General features: G+C 36.1%; 1 protein-coding gene across 4 annotated transcripts in view; it reads right to left on the reverse strand.

Annotated features, from left to right (window-relative positions):
• Window positions 1-24,545, reverse strand: part of CDK14 (cyclin dependent kinase 14) — a 547,444-nt gene that overhangs the window by 278,454 nt on the left and 244,445 nt on the right. For 3 of the 4 annotated variants that reach the window (XM_032402204.1, XM_032402205.1, XM_032402207.1), the window contains one exon: window positions 754-816. The exons of the other annotated variant lie outside the window; for it this stretch is intronic. In XM_032402204.1, the coding sequence (XP_032258095.1) occupies window positions 754-816 (63 nt within the window). The remainder of the gene's footprint in view (window positions 1-753; window positions 817-24,545) is intronic. 4 annotated transcript variants of the gene reach the window in all.

A 24,545-nucleotide genomic window follows, 5' to 3' on the forward strand; every position in this document is an offset into this window, starting at 1 on the left:
CTTGGAGAGAGTGGTGTAGATAGATAATGAATGGGAAGAAATGGGCACAATTCTACTTCACATACATCCACAGTACTCAGTTGATTCTCAGGATCATGAATGTAGTCATTTGAATTATAAAATGTGAGCACATCCTTAAACTTTCTGGTATCTTCTGACTTGCTCACATATGTTAAGAAAGAGTCTCCTGTTCGAAGTGTGAAATTTTGAGACAATTTCCAAGATGGCTGCTGGGTCAAATCTTAGAAAAACTTAGTTCTTTTGACACATAGTAATCCAATTTGTAGTAAAAGAAATGAAAGAGAGCAGTAGGAAACTATTTTTATCTGTTTGTACATACAAATGAAAAAATATACACTGAGAACTCACTATAACATTGTTTTGGATCATAATATTTTATATTAAAACTTAGTGGCACTTTAGTATGAAGGTCCAAGGTAGAGCTACCTGAGACTCTCTTTTCTTAAAAACAGTGTTACAATAGTATTCCAGTGGATCTCACTTATTATTAGCAAATTGTTTCTCCATGAAACAAAAATAGAATAAGTTCTAAACAATAATATTCCAGTGAAAATACTTAATATTTAAACACAGTTTCCAATCACTAAACAAAGCAATAACCATGCTTCATTTCAATATCACTCTCTTTACACAACTTTTTTTTTTTTTAAGTTATGGTAGAGAGATTAGACTTCGACTAAAAAAATACACATGAAGAATGCTAACCCTCAGCTTAAAAAGATCTTTTCCTACCTTCACATTATCTGGATGCAGCCCCCCAGGGTGCTTGTCCATGTACTGACATAAATCAGTGTGCTAGAAGAAAAAAGGGAAAATGTATTAACATCCCTCTGGCTATAACATGATGAATCAATATTTTTCTACTTCAAAGTCACCATTGCCTTCTGAACAAAGCAAATATAAGACAAGTGGGTGGATTTTTTAGTGTATTTAGTTGAATGTTTCTCCGCCCTATCATTTTTAACCACAACTGAATCATTATCTTTATCTCTACGCTGTTTTATATTAAACATATCTGTGTATTAGAAGGAATTCATGTCCATGATTTGTTAAGTGCCTAATTTCCTAATCACTGAAAATATATTTAAAAAATAACTTAACTATAAATATATGTACCATAACTTAAAAAAAACTAAACCAACACACAAACATACACACACTAAACCAATTAAACTGCAATTATCTTGTATTTTTCAAAGTGCAAATGCAAGTTATGATTATTTATTTTATATGAGATGAAAATACTACAAATATATCATTGTAGAAAAGTTAATCATTGGATTTATTTAAATTTCTCATAACTATAAAAAATAATTTAATAAGTTTCCAGAACTCCTGAATGTATTTGGCAAAATATACTTTATAAATTAATAGAAATACTTTCAAAATTATAAATTAGGATGACTATTATCCAGATACAGGTTTTATTTATTAGGTTTTTATTTAAATTCTAGTTAGTTAACATACAGTGTAATATTAGTTTCAGGTATACAATTTAGTGATTCAACACTTACATACAACACCCTGTGCTCATCACAATATATAACTAAAAAGGAAGATCTCTAAATATATCTTATGCTGTTATTCTTTTAATTATCTCAAGCTCAATTTGCCCACAATTGTATTTATTTTCTTCTTAATGCTTATTCTGCTTATATTATGAATTATATAGAAATTCAAAAAACATGTAGAGTTGCTATTCCAATTTTTCTTCTCTTATTAGAGGATACTATAAGATTTATAACAATGAAACGTTTTATCATTCTGGAAAAGCTACTGAACATGAGTATTTATGCCCCATTATCAGGCTTTAATTATTGAAGAATTTAGTTTTATGCTATATTCAAGAATCTTGCTATAGCCATGGTGACAACAGTTCGGACTCCTTTATTGAGCTTTTATTGCATGCCAGGTGGTATCGCTGAGGATACAGAACAAAATTTAGCATTCATTCATTATTCATCATGTGCTTCTTAAGCCCTTATTGTGTTCCAGTTACTATACTAGTCGCTAAGGACACAGAACTAAATGAAACCGTTTCAAGTAGGGAAAAAAAAAAAACAACAACCAAAAAACAGATATACCAATAATTATAGCACACTATCTTGTATATTATTTTAGGAACAGGACTGGGCAATGTTTGAGGGCATACCAGGGGGAACGTATTGTGGTGTAGAGATGGTGGAAAAGCCTCTGGAAGAATCAGACATGAGTAGAGAATGAAAGAAGTTAGCCAATTGAAGGGAAAAGGGAAAGAAAATAGGATTGAAGAAATGCTTTTAGATTCTTTCTAAGATAATACTGCCTTTATCTTAGACCACACCCAAGGTGTTGAGCTTCCAAATGAAAGTCAAACTCCCTGAGGACAGAAACTATGTTTGATTTGGAAATTATTGCCTCTTCAGTCCAGGCAAAATGTCAACACAGAGAAGAACTGAAGAAAGGTGGAAATAGTTTTATATATAGTATAGCTCATTAAAAATGACGCTAAAATATAATTATGAGTTCCATGGAGTTTTTCCTGAGTGACTGCATTTACCAAACTGAGGAATGAATTCTAGTCCCCAAATTGCCATGTAACTCCATGTTAATTTTTCTGTCCTTTTGAATAGGGCTAACACCTCCCTTAAAGATTTTTGAAGAACAGATAAAATAGTACAACAGAACATACTTTTCACCTATAACATGATAAACAAAAATGAGCTATTATTTAAGATATTGCCCATTATATAATAAAATCCACAGAGGAAGAACTGTACCACATTTGTTCATCACTTCACACACAACAAATAAAACAAGAGAAAGTATATCCAATTTTATCAGTAATTATATATCTATGATACGTTACAATTCCTAATAAAAATGTAAAATCTCAGTTTACAAAAGAAAATCCAATTTACACTGTTTCCAAGATACAAACTAAAAATGATAAACAACAAAAAATATGAAAATAACAAATAATGTATTTTATACTATATATTTATGTTATTTATATTTTGTTATTCATACCAGTAAAGGAATCATATCAATGTAAATATTAGACATAACAGAATTCAAGGAAAATGTATTGAACATTAACAAACCTAACAACATGGCATATCAATATATAGCAAAAATTGGTAAAAATAAAAGAAGAAACTAATAATTTCACAAATCTTGAGGTACTTAGCTTACTTATTTCAAAAGTCAACAAATGGAATTGGCAAAAAAAAAAAAGGGAAGGTTACAAAGGATATGAATAATACAATTAAATAGCGTGTTTCCTTTTGTGCCCATTCAACTCATGCTACACATGCTTTTTAAACACAAATGGTGTATTCACAAAACTTGACAATGTATTAGACACAGATAAAGCCTTAAAAGTTAGACAGCAGAAGTGATATTACATCCTCTCACCACAACTAAAATAAAATTAAAATCAAAATGTAGTGTATTTCATCCACTCTAAGATATACAATTCTTTTTTTCTCTGACATTGGAATGACAGCTTGAATTTGCTCTTTCCCAGGCAGTATTTGGAATGTAGTTGGTATCACCTGCGTTTGAGCAAACTTTCTATTTTTATTACTCTGATGGCATGGGTCATCAGTGAACAATGTAAGGACCATCTGAGGAAAAAAGATGGAAGAATGAGATGTAATTGTTATCTGGAAACCATCATTTATTAAAAACTTCAGGTAAGATTCTATAAAAAGTGCCAGAATTAAAATCTGTAGGGCTCCTTCAGTGGGCATAAAGTAAAAACTCTGAATGATAAGAAAGTACTAAATCACAGTTTAATTGAGTGCATTTTTTTTCTCTTACTAGTACATCAAGTAATGCTTCTTCTAGTCAATAGGGTCTTAAGTTCAATGATAACAGAAATAAAATAATGAAGGAAGACAAGCAGTTAAAGGGTGAGAATGAGAAAAGGAGGAACAAGGAAAGAAAATCTATTTTTGTGGAAAATTTCTTTAAAAAAATAAAGAAAACCAAAAATGTTTAAATTATTTAAAAATGATAGTGAGATACAGCATAAATTTTAAAGCAATGGAAAATGGCCAGAGCTTTACTGTCAGGGAAATATAGATCATTAATTACATTCATTAATTTTAATATAAGAATGACTGAAAAAAATAAAACAACCAATAAACTAAAGCTAGAGAATACCAAAAAACCAAAGAGACCCAAAGAAAATAGATGGGATTAATGTAGTTAATAGCAGAAATTAATTAATTAGAAAACTAGAAAACAACAGGCTTGATCAATTAAAGAGAAACCCATTTCTTTGAAAAGCCCAATCATATAACCAGTGAGACTGTAACAGCGTCATATGGTGGCCGATAGTGGCTACACTTGATGTGAGCACAGCATAACATAGAGAGATGCTGAATCACTATGTTGTACACCTGAAACTCAGGTAACATTGTGTGTCAACTATACTCAAATAAAAAAAAAATTTTTTTAAGCCCAATAAAACAAACAAACCTTGGAAAATTTGTGTTTTTTTTAAGTGAAGGGTTTTGTTAAGATGTAATCAGTGTTAAGAATAAGAATAATGACACAACTAAAAATGTGAAGATTTAAAAATATACAATAAACATATAATACCATAAACCAAACAGTATTATACACATCTTTAAACCAATAATACATTTGATATCTAGATAAAAACTTATGTCTCTTAAAAAAACAGAAGTTATTAAATTCGATTCTACAAGAGACAGAAATTGAACAGCTATACCTAAAAAAGAAGTACTAAGTTCAGATGAGTTTAATGGAAAATCTTCCAAACCTTCAAGTAGCAGATATAAATTACCCCAGAGCACAAAAAAAAAAAAAAAAAGAAAGAAAGAAAAGATAAAATGTTTCCCACTCCTTTAAGGTTAAAATGTCAAAGCAGGCAAAAACAGTGGAGAGGTAATGAGAACTAAACCAACCACTTTATGACCAGAGATGTATTTAAATTCTAGTGACAGTAGGTACTAGAATTCAATATTGTATTACAAGGCTACACATCAGTACCAAACAAGGTTAAAGCTAAGAATGAAGAAATAGTTCAACATAAGTGCACCTATTAATGTGAGCTTCTAAAATTAACAAATTAAAGAAGTGGAATGGTGTCGGGTACAAAATTTTCACAGTATTATATATTTCACTTATTTAGATTTATCAAATGCTAATTTTACATAAATAAGATATATTAAATGCTGATTTTGCATAAATAAATAAGACAGTCTCTGCTCTCATAGAGTTTACATCCTGTAGATTTTACATACTTGTGAATTAATTATAATTTTTTTCCAAAGAAGTATTCAAACTTTTTGTTTAAAATTTTAAGAAACTCCACATAGGAGTGAAATTATATGGCATTTGTCTTTCTCTGACTTATTTTGCTTAGCATAATACTCTCTAGTTCCATCCATATCATTGCAAATGGCAAGATTCCATTCTTTTTGTGGCTGAGTAATATTCCATTGTGTGTGTGTGTGTGTGTGTGTGTGTGTGTGTGTGTGTGTATCACAACTTCTTTATCCATTCATCAGTTGATGGAATTTAAGAAACAAAACAGATGAACATAGGTTGGGTAAAAAAAGAGGCAAACCATAAAACAGACTCTTAACTACAGGGAATAGCTGAGGGTTGCTGGAGGGGAGGTGGGCAGGAGGATGGGTTATTAGCACCATGCTCTAACCAACTGAGCTAACCGGCCAGCTGCATGGAGGATGGGTTAAATAGGTGATGGGGATTAAGGAGGGCACTTGTGATGAGCACTGGGTGTTGGTTATTAGTGTTATTTAGTGTTAAATCACTAAATCCTACACCTGAAACTAATATGTTAACTAACTGGAATTTAAATAAAAACTTGGAAGAAAAAATAAATAAGATAAATTAAAAAAAAAACAACCTATGAAGAAGGAAACATATTGGGGGGGAATATTCCTGATCCTCAAGGTACACATGATATCCTTCTAAGTATATGACCAATGACATTAGCATTATGAATTGCAAGAAGGAGGCTTCTCCAAAATGAGATCTTGGGAAATTTAATAAAGAATTTTCCAAACCTTCTAAATTTTAAAATTCATTATTTCCTTAGATGTATGGCATCAAAATGTGTGTATGTGTGCATATACATCACATGCATATATACACATGGCTGTCTAGCTGTGTAACCTTGGGCAGGTTACATAACTTTTGTATATCAAGATTTTCATGCATGTAATGAGAATATTCCTAGTACACCTACCTCAATTGATATTATGAAAATTAATGAGTAAATATCATAATGGTTTCAGAACACTACCTAGCACATGGTAGATGCTACAGGTGATGATGATGATGATTTTCTGTGGTGTGTTTAGAGTAGTGGGGATATTTGGGAGGATTACGATTAAAAATGGAATGATAAATACAGTCAGAAAACTGGAACTCGTAAGGGTAGCATTTCATCCTCATATAGTGTTCTTCCTGTCTTCATAACCAGACATTTTCATTCATACTCCACTGCACTCCGTACACAACCAGTGAGACTGTATTTAGGAAATACACAATCAACTTCAGATTGCTCTGGGTGATTAGGGGCAAGAATCTGGAGAATCTCCTACGGAAAAAGAGACAAGAGATAGTACAGGGTCCCACTTTGTACCCTGGCAAACTTCTGTTCTGCCTGCTTTAAAAATGGTTTCTTTTCCCTCTCTCTTTTTTTTTAAATACACAGTATCATGCCTGGATCTACATTAGATGTGCCTAAATTACAAATTTCATTACATCTTTCCTTTTTTTTAAAGATTTTATTTATTTATTTGATAGAGAGAGAGCACAAGCAGGGGGAGCAACAGAGGGAGAGGGAGACGCAGGCTCCCCACTGAGCAGGGAGCCCAATGTGGGGGCTCGATCCCAGGACCCAGGGATCATGACCTGAGCCAAAGGCAGATGCTTAACTGACTGAGCCACCCAGGCGCCCCACATCTCTTCTTTCTTGTTTCTTTCCTCAGTTCAACTCATTGGATCATATGACCTTTATGATTTGCACTGGTCCGGAAATACAGTACTAAGCCTTAGTAATAATGCTAGAAGATACTTCTTTGTCATTCCATTTTTTAAAGTCATCCTAGGTTTAAACAGAAGGCCCCTATAGCATATGACCAACAGATCAGTATCCCCTGAGACAGAGATAATCTCAGATCCATCTGGCTTGATCTCTGGCTACTTATTATTTTGATACGAAAAGGAGCAGGTCAGTAGACTAGACGCCGGTGACTACAGATCAAAACATAATTCCTCTTCACCCTCCCATCTCTATCTTGGCTCTTGGCTGACATCTCTTTCCTTCACTACATTATGCTTCACCTCGTGTTCCTACACCTCCCTCTATTCACTCCATCATTGCTGCTGGTCCTCAGGGCAATGCCTTTAGAAGCACTTGTGTCTGACAGGTTTATACCTAAATGCCTAAGAACACCTCATCAATCTTCCATGTAGTGGATGGTTTTAAATGAAGCTATCAAGTATGGCTAGACTTACAGACCAAGCAGGAGACAGAGTGAGAGCAGAAAGGGGCTCCAAGGGCTCAATCCCCACACTAGCATATATTTCTTTCAAAATGAGTTTCCTCCTTCCTCACTGTCGACTACCCATCAGGCAGGCAGCATTTATTTGGTTATTAACATAGGTGTTTCTAGGAGAAGGAATCTGAGGAACATACCCAAACTCCTAATACCCTGAACATAAATGTTCTCTGTAAAGGAGTTTGCCACATATTCGGGTTTCCCCATACTGATTTGACTACTTTGTGGCTGGATCACTTTAGAAAGCAGGAGAGAAATCTCCCTTTTATAAAAAAGGGCAGGATATAGAAAGACCACAGAAAATTGGAAAAGACTTTTTATTCGTAAGCACTTTCACACAGTAGAGTCTCTGTTAATTTCAATCGTATGCAGACCTGAGAGCTGCATAATGAACAGCCATGAGACTTAAAGGGAAACACATGAACGAAAACTACAAAGACAAATTATGGATATAATGACCATTTCAAAACAGGCCTGAGCGGAGAAAAGACCTTTAAAAGAGGACCCGGAAAGACAGGCCAGCCAGAGAAAAAGACGAGAAACAAGCTAGACTATGACACTCAGCTCTTCATAGTTGCCACTCTCCATCCCTTACTCTGTTTCAAACTGACTTTGGGTCAGGAGAGAGCAGCAATATCCCTCCACTGAAAGCCATTGGTAAAAAGGCTATCTGGAGACCACCAACTCAGACAACTTCTCAGACATGAAATTTCACCCATATTCCAGGGCAGAGAGAAGTCTAAGTCCGTGGTTAAGTAGGCTTTGCCATAAAGTATGTGCCTATGTTTCTTTTTTTAATCAACATATTCTCCATGAAGTGAGGTCTTCCAATCGCTGGACTTTTAAATAATCAAACCTCCTACTCAAGAGACATCAAGTTCTTCTGGAAAATTATGCTTTTGAATTACCACTGGCTTTCGGACTGACCTTTCCTCATCCAGCGGGGATCCAAATAAAGCCCCTTCCCAAACACATGCATCTGTTAAGTATGGTGCCCGCTACATTTGGCAGCTAATTTGGATGTTCTTCAGAAGCACTGCCAAAACATGACATTGAAAATAGCACAGCCCTATTTTTAGCACGTGGGCTAAAAATAAGGAAGTCTTTCCGTGGGGATAACCAGCAGAAATCCTCATTCTGAAGTTGTGTTAAGCTTAGCCTCCACAGTCTTTGCTTCTGTTTCATTTATTTTTCCATTTTGACAGTGAGAGGGGCGTCAGTATATTCAAGCCTGGTATAATTTTTTATATCATTAAAAAGAGACGACTTCACAAGAGCAAGAATATGGGAAGAGTCCACAAAATAATAAAACTAATTTTGAATATCTTTATTCTTAAGGGATAGGCTTATTTTTAATGTTTAAACGCCAAGGTTCAGGTATAGTTTCATTTTGAAATTCATGAAAACTTGATTTTACAGAACAAAAAATATTAAGTGGGAACATGATTAAAAAAATATGTTAACAACTAGTTGATAAACATGTGCAAATTGGGAGCATAAAAATATAGAGCCCCCCCCTTTCCTGACTGTTGATTACTTATGAAGCTCCCTAGTCCTCATCCCGGTTTGATTCTAGACACTCCTATCTCTCCCAGGTAAGTGACTCATAATAAAGAACCTTTAAATAGTACTCTGACTGGTAAGAGATCACATTAAAAAGACTGCAAATTTCGAAGAACAAGAGCAATTATTTCCACTCTTTAGTGGTAGTGCAAGTGGTCCCCAGATTAGTGGCCACAATGGTAACTGTTAGTGTGACCAAAGCAGCAACTGTGGCAGATGTTTCCTTGTGAGGCTGACTCTATTACTGGCTAATGTCACCTTCATTGCCATTGTCCCATGTCTGGAACACACCACAGGCATTCTAACGGAAACCACACTTGAAGGGTAGCTGTGAACTTTGGTAGAACTCACGAACATTTTAGTTTTTAATCTATTTCACCTGAAGCTCATTAAAGTCATGTAATTCACTGGGGAAGAGTTGCTGCTAGAGGCAATTGAAGAAAACTTATAGAAGTTGAGCCCTCCTTTCTTCTACAGCAATCAATGCCATTCTCCTCTAGCTATAACCTCTGTTTTAATCAGCCCACATTGCTGTAAGAATTAATACATCAAATTACTGAGCAGTTAGTTTCAAACTGCTCTGATATGAAGTCCACAGGTTTAAATTAACTTTGAAATTGCATTTTTTCCATTAAGCTTTATAGTACCCATCTATTTCATTCCCAAATCATAATTAACGAAATTTTAATGTTGTTAGTTACAACGTGTGAGCATCATTCATTAGTGAGAAAAAAAATAAAAAGATGCATTAATCAACTTTACCTTTAAAACAAAATCACAGCCATTTAAGATGCTTTACTGAGAAGTGTGTACCTACTATATACCAAAGAGGCCCATTTTTAAAACAGTGGTTAAAAAATAAAACTGTCAGTATTCTATCAAATGTTATTTAGCCTTTATGCTAATACACTGAAATCCCATATCTTTAATGACAAGAACAAGACATTTATGAACAAGTACAAAAGTGCTATCTCTCCCCTCTGAAGTAGAAATTCTAATTACTACTAGATTATGGTGCCTCAAGTTGCATCACGGGACATGGTCTGACAGTAGCGATAATATGGTCTTGCAATCTATTCCATCGTCACCTAAAGATAAATTCTCAAGTGGAATACTCTCCCATATTCAACTCTTCTTGCACAGAATTATGTTACAGATTACAAAGTCTGTTTCTGGGTTATTTTATTTCTACCTGGTTTTAAGCCACTTAGGAAATGTTTGAAATTCTACCCAGTAACCCACACATATCCCCGGGAAGGGCAGGGTTGGCTAACACACACAGCGGTTTATACTGTACAAAAATCCTCCCACAGCCACCACAGTGCTGCAGCTCATTCCTAATTAAATTAGCCATTTAAAAAATCACATAATGTGTTCTCCTTCTCCTTTCTGGTCATAATAAACCTATATGTGACTTTGCTATCCCATAATTCTCCCTAATTGGTTTCAGCTGTCATTTCTGAATCCAAAACGCATGGGCAGCCTGGGGCTGGTGACTGGAACAGGAAGCATCTCCAACCACATTCCCATCATGTAAAACCAGCAACCTAAAAGATCTTTTCCATTAAAACAAAAACTTACTATTTGGCTTCTGGCAATGATAGTATGGGTAGACAGATTATAGAGCTCTACCCAGGCAGTTAAGACTGCTGTGAGCCATTCTTCTGATAAAAAGAATGCAGACATTCAGGCTCTAACAGTTTGTGTCTGAAGTAGTTTCAATATTGTACAGGCTTATCCATAAACGGAATACATATCTCTATCCATATCTCTATCTCTACAATTTATTTAGTTTATAAAACATCTAGGAGGCATCCATTATTTTCCTTTCTAAAATTAAAAAAATTCAAAGTATAAATTTGGAAAGTTTCAAGAAACTTGGCGGGATCTTCCAGAAGTAGAACATTGTAGTTCTACAGAAACATATGTTATTCCTGCATCAGAAGAATGTGTAAAATGTTTTCCCTTGAAATAGTGAAGGAAAGAGCTCCCCAGTATGGTTTATATGCCCTCGGGGAAACCACTCACAAGCCTAAACCATATAATAAATTTTAATGGAGTGAAACAGCCACTTTAAAAAGATGTTCATATTATTTTGAAGCCAGTTTGATTTTTAAAAGGAAAAATAAAAAGCCAATGGGTGTAAAGAATGGAATGCTCTGATCATCCAACATCCTCAAAAATTTGGGGAAAGAAAAAAAGGTTAACAAAGTGGGCCACATAAAATTTTTTGGAGTCAAAGCAGATCAAAGAGAAAAGAAAAGAACTGAAATAGTTTTCAAGAATATCTTAACTCTGAAAACACCCTCTGGAGCCACCCTGCTAGAAATACAGGAGATCCTGAAATTACAGGGTAAGAGCAACATGAGGGGAAAAAGTTAGAAACAGAACTGAAATGGAAGAGAGGAGACAAAGACGGCAGTAAAGAGGGAAGGTAAGGTAGAAGAATCAAAGAGGCCAGTCTGGGATCACTTTGGCCAGCTATAAAGCAGAATAGAGGAGGTTTCTTTTTATAATATTGGTTCTAAAGGGTCGGAGTAACACCCACCGAGGGACTGATCATACCAGATGTGTGGTTCAGAAAACTTTAAAAATTATACTGTAATGAGCTTCAGGTATATGTTTTTCCAATTTTAAAAATAATAACTCTGGAACACATAAGGCAATTAAAATATTAAACAAATATAATTTGTTAAACTGTCACCTGTCTTTTTTGGCCTAAAAAATGAAAATCAAAATATATTTTCAAAATCCTAGAATGGATAAAGTATTGTAAAATGTATAAAAATGAATAAAAACTATTCACGATTTGGGAGCTTAGGGATGACTTTGAGGGAAATAAGAATGACAGTCAAATAAATGTGAATAATACTCTTCTTCCTCTTACCGAAAATGAAACATTTATAACCTTGTTCGTCTCACTTGATCCAGCAGTAAAAATATTAGGACGTTTTCTCCCCCAAGGAAATACAGAGAGATATATTAGAAGTAATGCTATTAAGATTTTATAATTCAAAACACTTTGGAGTTCTTAAATGTGGTTATAAATATCTGATTATAAACGGGGCAAAGTTTGTGGGCTATAGAAAAGGGACACATAAAACACTCTTGAATTAGAGAAATGGTTTTAAAAATAAATTTATATTACAAAGGTAGAGCTCATTTAAATCTTCCTGGCTGGTGGAAATACATAGAGTATAAAAGGACAAAGCTTTCAGAAAAAGTCCTGGCCAATGGCAATGCCTGATGAAAACGGTAATTTATATCGCTATTCTTGCGGCACAGCTGAAGCACATCTGTATGCTTATGTGATTATTAAGCACAACTGTAATTATTTCAATATAGTACATAAAGGGGCAAAGTAATTTAGATTTCTCAAACTTAGTGAATACAAGGGTCACACCAACATTGTTTTTTTAAATGCAAATTTTTACCTGCAGAGTCTGATGCCCTGAAATGCAAGAAACTGAAGTACTAGTAGTAAAACATACCGTTAGAAATCCAGAAAATTGTAAAAGTTTTGTTTCAAGTAGCTCCTTTAATAGCAAAGAATAAGAAGACCTCAGATCACCGGGGTGGGCGGGTGCGGAATCCCAAAGTCATTAATTCTTGTACTCCGAGCACTGCCAAAATGTAGAGCAGAAATTCTAAAGTAGCTCTTTTTCAGGATCTACAGCCAAAAGTCAAACTGCTGAATTACCTGTCATAAAAAATTTTGTCAAAGATCTGACTTTTTCATCTTTCTTGTTACTGGCTTTGCTCAATTCACGGACAAAGAAAATGTGCTAATTCCTTACTATGCATAGTATGAAATTAAAGATCCCCTAAAAAAGAACTTTTAATTTTTTTCTCAATCATCAGATACTTGCAAACTTGCCAAGATAATAACTTTCCCAGGAGCTTGACATATTTGGCAGATAGAGTTGATGTTTTGAATATGAATCTTGAAACTTCAAGGAGTGAAGACCAACATTATTGCTCCTCATGATATGTTTTAAGCTTTTATGCCAAAATCTAGTTATATATTCAGTGAATCAGAGCTAAAAATATCTTTTCATTCTTTTGACTTAGTGCAATTTGCCATAAAAGGGTTACTGGAAAAAATTTCAAGAGAAAGAATAAAATCTCACCAAGTCTATCTAGAATGAATTCAGGTAGGGCCGTCCTGGTGTTGTGGTTGAAAACACCATTTGAAAGAAAGTCTTAGCAAAATGTAAAAGAAGTTAATGGTGCTTGAATTTGAAACAGCTATAAAAAAAAATTTAGGACAAAATATCTAAATATTTACTTCCAAATAAACTAGTAGGCCTGGCATGCAATTATCATACTCAATATATGAAGCTGGTTGTAATAATTTCTAACAACAACAAAAAAAAACCACAGCAGAAACAATAGGTGACACGGAAGGTGACCTCATCTGTCCTTGATCCTTGACACTATTTATGATACAAAAGCTTCTGGTAAGCAAGCTGATTTAATGCCCTCACTGACAAAACATGTGGTTTTTAAATGTCAAAAAGCCAGAACCAAGTGTTCAATAAAATCTTTTAAAATCATCACTTGTTTCATTAAGAACTCTAAATTTATCCAAGGTTTAAAATGATATCAAAGAAAAGCATGAGATATTTATATGAAGACACATGAATTTTAAAGGGCACATGAATTTTAAAAGGTGGATAAACACTGCTACATAGCTACACTTATTGATTCCAAAACAATGGTCGCACTACCTTCTGTGAGTTTTTTAAAAGGTTAAAAAATAGCAATATGTGGTATATGAGTAGAGTATACATATAAAAAAACATACAGACATACACACACACAACATGCATCTGAGTAGTATGAATCATAAAAAAAAAGTTTTGAAATATAACACATGGTCATATTCACTTTCTCTGGGGTGGATGGATACTAAGTAACTTAGGGTTATCAGCCAGGACAGGCCGAGTTATGTATGCTGTGATAACAAATAACTTTTTCTCACAATTTATTGGCCAAAGACATCCATATCATCAGACCTAAGTTCAAAATGGAAAGGAGGTAAGATCTTCCTGCAGGTGTTGGGATCTGAATATTAAGAATACAGTATTCTGCATTAGGCAAATGATACTCACATTTTCCCACTGATAATATAGTAAGACTATTAAATATTTACATATATATATATATATATATATACATATATATATTTGCATTGACTTTTTAAAAATCTTAATTCCAGCATAGTTAACATATAGTGTTATGTTAGTTTCAGGTGCACAATATAGTGATTCAACACTCCCATACATCATCCAGTGCTCATCACTGCACTGACTTTTTTTCTTAATCTATTTTTTTTAGTTTTATTTTATTATGTTAGTCACCATACATCATTAGTTTTTGAGGTAGCGTTCCATGTTTCATTGTTTGTGTATAACACCCAGTGCTCCATGCAGTATGTGCCCTCCTTAATACCCATCACCAGGCTAACCCATCCCCCCACCCCCTTCCCCTCTAAAACCCTCAGTTTGTTTTTCAGAGTCCTGCTGTCAAGGATTTAGTAACTTCGAAGGCATGCTACAATTTCATGAACTCATTCAATCATCCATCATCTAAAGTTAATTTTTCTAGAAGTTCTTGCTATACTGTGTATTTTTTTTTGCCCCCTCTGAACTCTCGACATCTTACGATTTTCTGGTATCATGTCTGGTATACTTGGATACTTAAGTCAGAACCCCATAGTCTAACTGTAATTCCCTAAAAGAGAACAAATCCCTGTTAAATTACAGGGTTAAATTATGTGTTTAAATTAATCTTTATGACTCTGTGTCATAGGTTGGGTTCTCCAGATAGAGTTTGGGGGTACAACATGCTTATTATGTAAAAGAACTAAAATGTGTTTATTAGGTGGAAGGAAGGATAAGGAAGCAGGACTGGACAAAGGAAAAGAAATGACGGTGCCATGCAGGCCAATAAAGCCTTGGCCAACCTGGCACCAGTGCCGCCCTGCATTGGGCAGAAACGACCAGGTCTTTATACCCCCAACTAACATAGTCATCGGATCCAGGATGCTTGGAAGAAGGCATGGCCTCATTCCAGATGGGTCTCTGCAGATCCTGGAGCTGCTGACAGGGGGAAGCATTCCTGTGACTGTTTCCTGTAGCGAGGAAGCAAGTCCTCCTTTAAAGGAGGATATAGACCCCGTGTCTCTGAGTCTGTCACACTCTGTGTGTTTTAATGAAAACCTTAAAAAAACTCTACTACGTTTGTGACACACACACACACACACACACACACACACACACTCATGCCTGATGCATCTACTCTATGGAAGTAATCATACCAATTTGGCAAAGATTTCTAGAATCCCCACTGTAATTTTACTATGCGATACACCAAAAGATAAACCGGCCCCTGCCCTCAGGGAAACTAGAAGCCCATTCTTCTTACCAGATGTCATGATGACAAACAAGAATGATTATGTCCCCCTTTTCCACTCTTTATAAGATATAACTCAGTTCATGGTATTTTTACTCAGGTGAAATCTGATTACCAAAAAGAAAAAAAAAATCCTTAGTCCTTTCTTTTCTTCTAATAAATATTCTGTTACTAATCATCTCTCACCATTCCTCTTTTCCCCAGTATTGTTGATTATCTTATTTTTAGAATTAGATATCTTTCCTTAATATATTTCCTAAATTCTAGCTAGAGACTACTCAACATTTTCATCTTTCCTTGATGCTTTTAACTTCTTTATCCAAGTAAAAAGGGTAGAGAAATAGAAGGAGGAAAAAAGAGAACTAATTCAATCTTCCAAACGTCCCCGTGATGGCTGAAGTGAAAGCTAATAGCTGAAATCTGAAGCTTTAAAACACAGATCGCATAATCAAGAGAAAAGGAAAAACCTAGAAGATGGAAAATTCTTACTTAGCAAATAGCTGCCACGAGAAATTAATTTCTCAGGTTCTGAATGAGCATCTTTTGGGGATTTCTAACTGGACTTGTACCTGCCAGTGAGAAAAAAAGTAAATTACTCCCTTGAAGTTGGATGTTAACTGAGAACCACTAAAATATTCATTTTCTAAAAAGGAGGTCTCTAATTATACACAGCAATCAAAACCATAATGAACCTGGCTAAACAAGCAATCTATACATTCTTAATACCTTTTTTAAGGGGGGAGAGGGGGCAGGAAGGGAGGGAGGGAGAGAATCTCAAGAAGGCTCCATACCCAGGGCAGAGCCTGTATGCAGGGCTGGATTTCAGAACCTGAGCCAAAAATTAAGAGTCGGATGCTTAACCGACTGAGCCACCCAGGAGCCGCATATGTTCTTAATAATTAAATTTAAAAATCAGAACCTTTCTCACCTTTGTTTGTTTTCTTATACACTTACATTGTAAAAATGTTCTTAATGGCTTTAAAATAGTATCAAACGTATGAGTATGTACTTACAGAGTATATCAACATCCACGATCATCATAACAAATTATAACAACAAATGAACAAACAGAATAATGACTAACCGACCATTTATCAAGCAAAAATATTTTCCATCAAGACAGGACATCCTAAAGAAGGCAAACTCGCACTTGAGACACTGCCCATGTGCCTAAAATTTTACTATGGGACAATAATCTAGTAACAGTTAATATAAATATCTTCACTCCCACTAGCCTTGTCACATTTGATGAACTCTGACAATTGATAAATAGCAAAGATTTATATGCTTCACAATCATCAATGTGAAAAAAATGATCTAATTACACAGTGGTTTACACAATGACAGGCTCGAGCATTTGCTCATATTTAAACTTATTAAGAACTGATGAGATTCCAAGGTAAAGATGGAAAACTGAACATATACACCTACTTTGCACCTTCTTGAATCCCACACCCAATTTTAGAAGCTCCAAAACAGATGGTAGCATGTTTAGCAGCAAAACACAAACAAACAAACAAATTATTTATTAACCTGGCAGAGGGGAAAGCCTAGAAGCGGCCCTATTTATAAACAGAACAACCAAAAGGCTCAGGGTTGGTAGCACAGGACGTGGGAAGGAACAGGTCTATATGTGGTGGTCTAAAGTGTGGAAGAGAGGTTGGTCAAAAGTCTTTTCAGTAGTTATTTAATCTTTAGATGCCTTTCCCACTCTGCTTACATATAAGTGCCTCTCAAACCTAGAGAGGGTAAAACAGAGCATCTGAACTGGAACACTCAACCAGTTAGGGACAGGGATACCATTCTGATACAGGATAATTACCGGGGGGTCCTATACCCCACTCTGCTTCCAGAACAGCTAGGCCTCTACCCTCCAGGCAGGAATTCAGAAGAATCTTCACTGGGAATCTCTGAGCACTGCAGGACAAGATGGATACTAGTATCAAGGGTTTCTCAGCAAACTGGCTTGGCTGGTTCCTACACTGAAACGAATGGAGAACCAGCTGCCTGCATCTTGAGGCTTCCATCTTTAAGGTTGTTACTGTGCCATCTTTAAGTAAGACAGCCAAGAATCCCCAGCTATCAAACCAACGCCTCTAATATTTACGCCAGAGACCAGAACAAACGAAAAGAAAAACAGTAACAGCTTGGTAGAAACAGAGAAAATACTGTTAGGAAAACTTAAAAAAAAAAAAAAAAGACTATTATTAATACTTCAGGAGGTAAGAAAAGATACTGCAACCTTGAAACAAGATAAGAATATTATAAAATGGAATATTCTGAGAACAAAAAGGTATCTCAGAAATAATATTAAAATGTAAAAACCTCAACAGCAGAGATGAAACAGTAAGTTGAGAAAATGTCCCTTAAGGCTGGGCTAAAGGAAAAATAATTAGAAAAATAGGAAAGAAAAGACAAGAAAATTAGAAAAGCAATACAGGAGGTTCAACATTTAAATAATAAAAGATCCAAAGAAAAACACGTAAATGAAAGGAGGAAATCACAACAAAATAATTTAAGATCATGTCTTGAAACAGAAGGACATATGTGCACTAAAAAATGCTCAACATCATTAGTTGGGAGGCAAATTCAAAGAATGACAACAAGAAACCATCAAATATCCACTTGTAATAAAAAAAAAAACAGACAAAAAGTATTGCTGAGGGTGTGGAAAACTGGAACCCCCAAACCCCATTGGTTAGATCATAAAATGAGGCATTCGCTTTGAAAAACAGTTTGACAGTCTCAAAAACTTAAAGATAGAGTCATCGGATGACTGGTGTGGTATATCCATACCATGGAATATTACATTAAAAAAAAAGTACTGCTATATGCTCTAAAGCATGGATGAACTTCAAACACATAATGTGAGGTGAAAGAAGCCTATCACAAGAAGTCACATAGTAGGGGCGCCTGGGTGGCTCAGTCGTTAAGTGTCTGCCTTCAGCTCAGGTCATGATCCCAGGGTCCTGGGATCGAACCCCGCGTGGGGCTCCCTGCTCTGCGGGAAGCCTGCTTCTCCCTCTCCCACTCCCCCTGCTTGCGTTCCCTCTCTCGCTGTGTCTCTCTCTGTCAAATAAATAAATAAAATCTTAAAAAAAAAAAAAGTCACATAGTAATGATTCCATTTATAAGGAAGTCCAGGAAAATCCATTGAGACACAAAGTTGATTAGTGTTCCCCAGGGGTTGGAAAGGTAGAGAATTCAGTGACTGCTAATGGGTAGGGGAGCTTCTGGTTAGGGTGACATAATTTTCTTAAATCAGATAGTCATGATGGTTCCCAAAATTCTGTGAATATGCTAAAAACAACTGAAGTAGACACTTGAAAAGAGTGAATTCTGTTATGGGAATTGCATCTCAATAAAACTGTTTAAAAAAAGAAGAAGAAGAAGAATGTAAAGACAGGAATGTCCAGATTGAAAAGGTGCAAATGAAAATAAAGCTGGCATCCTGGTCTATTTTTTGTTTCATTGTTAAACTTCAGAACACTGGAAATAAAGAAAACCATTTCAACAGAAACAATGGAAACTAGACAACAACAGAGCAATCCAATTGAAATTCTAATGAAATTATTTCCAACCAAGAATTCTGTATCTAGTCAAAATGTCAATCAAGCATGAGCTCAGGATAAAGATATTTTCAGAAATGCAATATCTAAAAAAAAAAAAAATCTTCCACACACTCTTTCCCAGAAAGCTACTAGAAACTGTTCCCCCAAAATAAAACAACATGAGATGTAGAGAAAAGAAGCTCCACCTCAGGAGAGAGCAGAAGGGCATCCCACGAAGCCAGAGAAGGGAGATGCACCAGGCAGAGGCTTGAGAAGGCCTTAAATTAATGGTAGAAATGGAAAATTGGAAACTGTTATTAATTTCAGGGAAACCAAAAGTTGAACTGAAGAGGAAAAGTAATCACAGTATACTATATGCCTCAGCTACAAACAAGATTTATATTGACATAATAATGTCAATACTGAACTTCTGATCTAATCAAAATTATAATACATCTACACTAAGAGGACGAGAGGATGGGAGGACGGCAGAATAGGATGCGTTCACTTGTTAAAAATGGAATAATGAAAAAAACCCCACTAAATTCAGGTTTTCCACCATAGGAGTCAATGGATGATGCCAAAAGGTGACAAGAGGTGGTAATAAAAGAAAGTCTTATTAGATTTTCAGAGGAAAATCCAAAAGAATCACCTAAAAGATTGGAAAGTAGGGCGCCTGGGTGGCTCAGTTGGTTAAGCGACTGCCTTCGGCTCAGGTCATGATCCTGGAGTCCCTGGATCGAGTCCCGCATCGGGCTCCCTGCTCGGCGGGGAGCCTGCTTCTCCCTCTGACCCTCCCCCCTCTCATGTGCTCTGTCTCTCTCATTCTCTCTGTCTCAAATAAATAAATAAAATATTAAAAAAAAAAAAAAAAAAAAGATTGGAAAGTAAAAAACTGCTGTTTTTCATAGCAAACCATGAAACTATTTGACTCTTTATACGCATATGATGTGTAACTCACATAAAAACAACAATCACATCAACAAAAATGAATGATTTAAACCTGGAGTGGGTTTAACATCCCTTTACCAAAGCACAAAACACATATTAGACTAAAACATTATATGATGTTAATTAAATTGTTCTTGAAATGCACGAAATAGGAAGAGCAACAATAACACTAACAACAATAAAAGGAAAGAAAATCCTGAATGGGCATTATACTGCAATGTATTTCTCAAGTTACTGATTCTGAAAACTGGTGAGAAGCTGCAGACACCCCATTTTGTATGATATATAATAATGTATACTTTCTCACTTAGAGATAAATTTGCTAATGATTTTTTTCTTCAATCACTTCATGGCCTAATCAAACATAATATGAAGGTAATTGGAATTATTGATCCTCTTCTCCTGATCTCGGGTACTTTCATCAGACAGCAACTTTAGCACCTAAGCTGGAATGTTTCTCTAATTTCTCCAAGCTGATCATTACTGTCAGTCTTACTACATTTAATGCATCACTCTACGGCCTCCACCTGTCCCCTGAAACATGCTCAGTTGTCCCAAGATTACTGTTTTCTTAACTTAAGAAATATGGAAATAATTCCTGCGAGGAAAAAAATCCAAACAATTAATATGCAAAGTATGTTCTTTCCTTTCTAAAGGAATTCTCTTTTTACTTCTGTTCTTACCTTCCCTATGATCTGCTTCTTCCAATAAAGTCTTTTCTTCAGTGTACTCTCTTCAAATATCACACATTATTCCAGCTTCCCAATTACATGTCTATAGCTTAAATGATGAAATTCAAAATTAAAGAAAAATAATTAAGAATTTAAAGAGCCCACAGAGGCAGAGCATGTTCTCATTAAAGCAGTCTCATTTACAGGAATGTACTCAAAACTGTGTGTTTTTGTGGATAATCAGGGGTTTACTATAGCAACAGTTAAGAGACCAGATACACTTCTATCTTAAATCATGCGAGTTAAAATACTGAACTATGATTAGGACTTCCTAATAAGGATGGCAACTATATGAAATAAAACTAGAACACAGAGAAGATAGGTATGATGTAAACAGAAAAAATAAACTAAAATCCCAGCACCCAACATAGTAAGTGAACAAATACAATGGAAAATGACTAAAAGAGACCAGGGTTCCTTGTCAGATGAGTAAAAGCCATTACGGTAAAGGACAGCAAAGAAGTTAATTGACTTTGTCCTACCAATTAGACAGAATGAGAAGTTTATAACAGAGCACTGATTGAAAGCAAGTTTGTTTCTCTTTAGTCTCTCCTTCTGCTTCAGAATTCTTCTATTTACGCCGCCTGCACATTCAGTCATCCACAATGCTTACATCTGTTCATGTTTGGTACTTGGATCTGAATGACAACCCAGCCCCCTTCAGAATATAGGATCACACTATGACACTGCATAACTAGTTCTCCATACATGAAACTAAAACATCCTTGAAATTCTTCCACAAAGAAATTCTTCCATAAGTCAAATCCGGTTTTCTCGCTGTTTTCACTAAAACACAAATGTGTTCCAGTCCCATGGCACAGGAAGACCTGTGACAGCAGCTTATAACCCAAATGGCACACGGACACTATCTAGCCTAAGATCACAGTCCTCCACAGGACTTCAACCTCTTTAAAAGCAAAGGTTTTATATTTGTATCTCTAGAGCTCAAGGATAATCCCTGAAGACAGTTCCTATATGTTGGAGGAGAAAACAAATGAGTGAATGAATGAATGAATGAATGAATAAGTGAATGACCATAACAAGTTGTGTTTCTGCTTCTAAAAGTTATGCCAAATGAAATGAGTTCACCTAATAGTTGCAAAACCTTAGTCAGTCCTTTGCTATGTAAAGTTGGAGTCACCTGGATTCACACTTGACACAGGAGATGGTATCATGCAGCCACTGGACAGGGCATACATGGAGTCTCTGACATCTTAGCATGAATTTCCTCATCTGCAAAATGGAGGAATCTTCCACCTACTTCATGGTTTTGGTTGGGACAACATGAAATAACATACTAAATTACATATTTCAATCCCTTGCATAGAGTAGAGGTCAGGAACCCTCCCTACAGAATTTCTGATGTGGATCAACCTATGCTCTACTTGAATACTTTAGCGATAAGACATTCATCACACTTCAAGACATTGCATTTAATTTATAAGTAACACAAAACATTTGAATATCTTTCCCAGGATTAAGCCAAAATTAGCCTCCCCAGAACTCCCACGCTTGGCTTTCTTGTCCTGTCTGGAATACACACATTACCTTTTCTCTACTCTCTAGGTACATCTAATCCTCCCGAATAAGTCACTGTTTCCATGTTGTACATGGTTCACAGACCTCTTGCCACCCTAGGTGCATACTCCTGTTTGCTTCAGTTCATTGAACCAAACAAATTACTAGTCTTTTTCATATGAAATTAACTGCATTTTGAAGTTAATTTTCCTCCACCCTGTTTTTCCATATGAGTTTGGGCTTGCCTTTTTTTTTTCTCTTAACCACATTGTTTTATTTGTCCCACAGCAATTCACCCTCTAGTTCCCATTCATCATTTCATCAGATTCTTTTTGAGCCCTGATTCCATCACCCCAAGTGTTAATTATAGCTCCCAGCTATGACACACACAAATAGGTCAAGCACACCATCACCATGTCTTCATCTAAGTCATTAATAAAAATATCAAACAGGACAAGGTCAAAGACAATGCCCTCCAGCATACCCTGATAAACTTTTCTCTACCCTAATGTCAATTCATTAATCAATAGGCTTTGGGTAAAGTTGTTCATCCAGCAATAAACGGAAAGAATAATAATCTTGTGACAACTGGATTTCAATTTTATCTAAGAATGTCCTGAGAGCCCCTGTCACAAGCTTTGCTGAAATCAAGTAATAACACTGTTACTTACTAAAAGGGAATGAAGATTATTAGACTTTAATGTCCAAAGATCTAGTTTTGAATTTCACGAACGTTCTATCATGTGCTTATTGTGTCCATAGATTCAGGTTTGTTTCCCACCACCTTTTATTTTTGTTTTTTTATTTTTTTTTAATTTTTTTAAAGATTTTATTTATTTATTTGTCAGAGAGAGAGAGCACAAACAGGGGGAGTGGCAGACAAAGGAAGAAGCAGGCTCCCTGCTGAGGAAGGAGCCCGATGTGGGACTTGATCTCAGGACTCTGGGATCATGACCTGAGCCGAAGGCAGACACTTAATCAACTGAGCCACCCAGGCCCCCCCACCACCACCTTTTAAAAACCAGCATTACTTCTGCTCACCTTCATTCTTGATTTTTCAAAGATTATAAACAACAGTTCTATTAATACACTACAGGCACTTCTTTTCACATTCTGGATGTAATTTATCTGGGGCTACACAATGAACTCATTCCAGTGGATGTTCATGAGGTGTTTTTTGCGGGGAGGGGATTGGGAAGAGCAGGGAACTGAGCAAAGTGTGTTCTAAATCTGACCGTACTCCCTGTGTTGTGAAAATCCCCTGCTTTATGCATTTTGGTGGAAGGCAAGGCTCCGCTGCTATTGCAAAAGCCCAAAGGCCGCTCTCTCAGGTGCCTGTGCAGTCAAAACTTGAGCATGTGACCTAGTGTCACCTACCACACACGACCAAACCGAACTCTGCAGTAGGAGCTAACGCAACCTGAAGAAGCAGGGAGAACGTCAATGCAATTTTGACATCATCGGCAGAGGTAATAACCTCCAGTCACTGGGGTGGTCAGGACAGTGAGGTAAGAGACAGTGTCTGGGGCCGACACTCCTGGGGGCAGCAGGGTGCTCCATGGCCGGTTCCGTGGCATGGTTTTGGCTCCGGTCTGCGTCGTCAGCTTTACACGGTTCCTGCCGGTTTCTAAAGTCTTCCCAGCAGGTCTGTCAGCCACATGATATCCTCTCAATAAACTCGTCTGTTCAATTCAGCCAAAGAGAATTTCTGTTGCTGGCAAGAGAGAACTCGGACAGGTACATTTATTCAGAGCAGCCAGGCCCTTTAATTCCTTTTGACACAACGAGGTGGTTTCTGACCGTCCCGTTGTCCGAGGCCTGCTCTAATTGCTGTGGAGGCAGATCTGCTCTGCACCTTCTGCTTGGAAGAATATTTGCTTTCAGAGAAAAAAACTAAAGACTGTCGATGGAAACTAAAGATGGGATGTAGATAAATAGATAAAGAAAAAATTTTAAAACGTGACTTAGTTCCACTTTCTCTCGGTTGTTTGCCTTAGATAGTGACACTACTATAATCTCTTGTTCTTCCTGCTTCAAATGTCACTCACTCCCTCCCAGAAAACAGAGTTGCTAAGCACCTACTATGCGCCAGACACTGGACTACGCACTGGAGAGGCACTTGCTCTGCTCTTGCGCTCAGTCTCCGATGAAACCGCTTCCTCTGAATTCATGAACAGTCTCCTTTCTCACTGGTGTTTTCTTCTCAGTACCCTTTGTTGATAGTTCCTTATCACTGTGACCCT

Source organism: Phoca vitulina, unplaced genomic scaffold (assembly GCF_004348235.1).
Source record: "Phoca vitulina isolate PV1807 unplaced genomic scaffold, GSC_HSeal_1.0 scaffold4, whole genome shotgun sequence".
Lineage (NCBI taxonomy): Eukaryota > Metazoa > Chordata > Mammalia > Carnivora > Phocidae > Phoca > Phoca vitulina.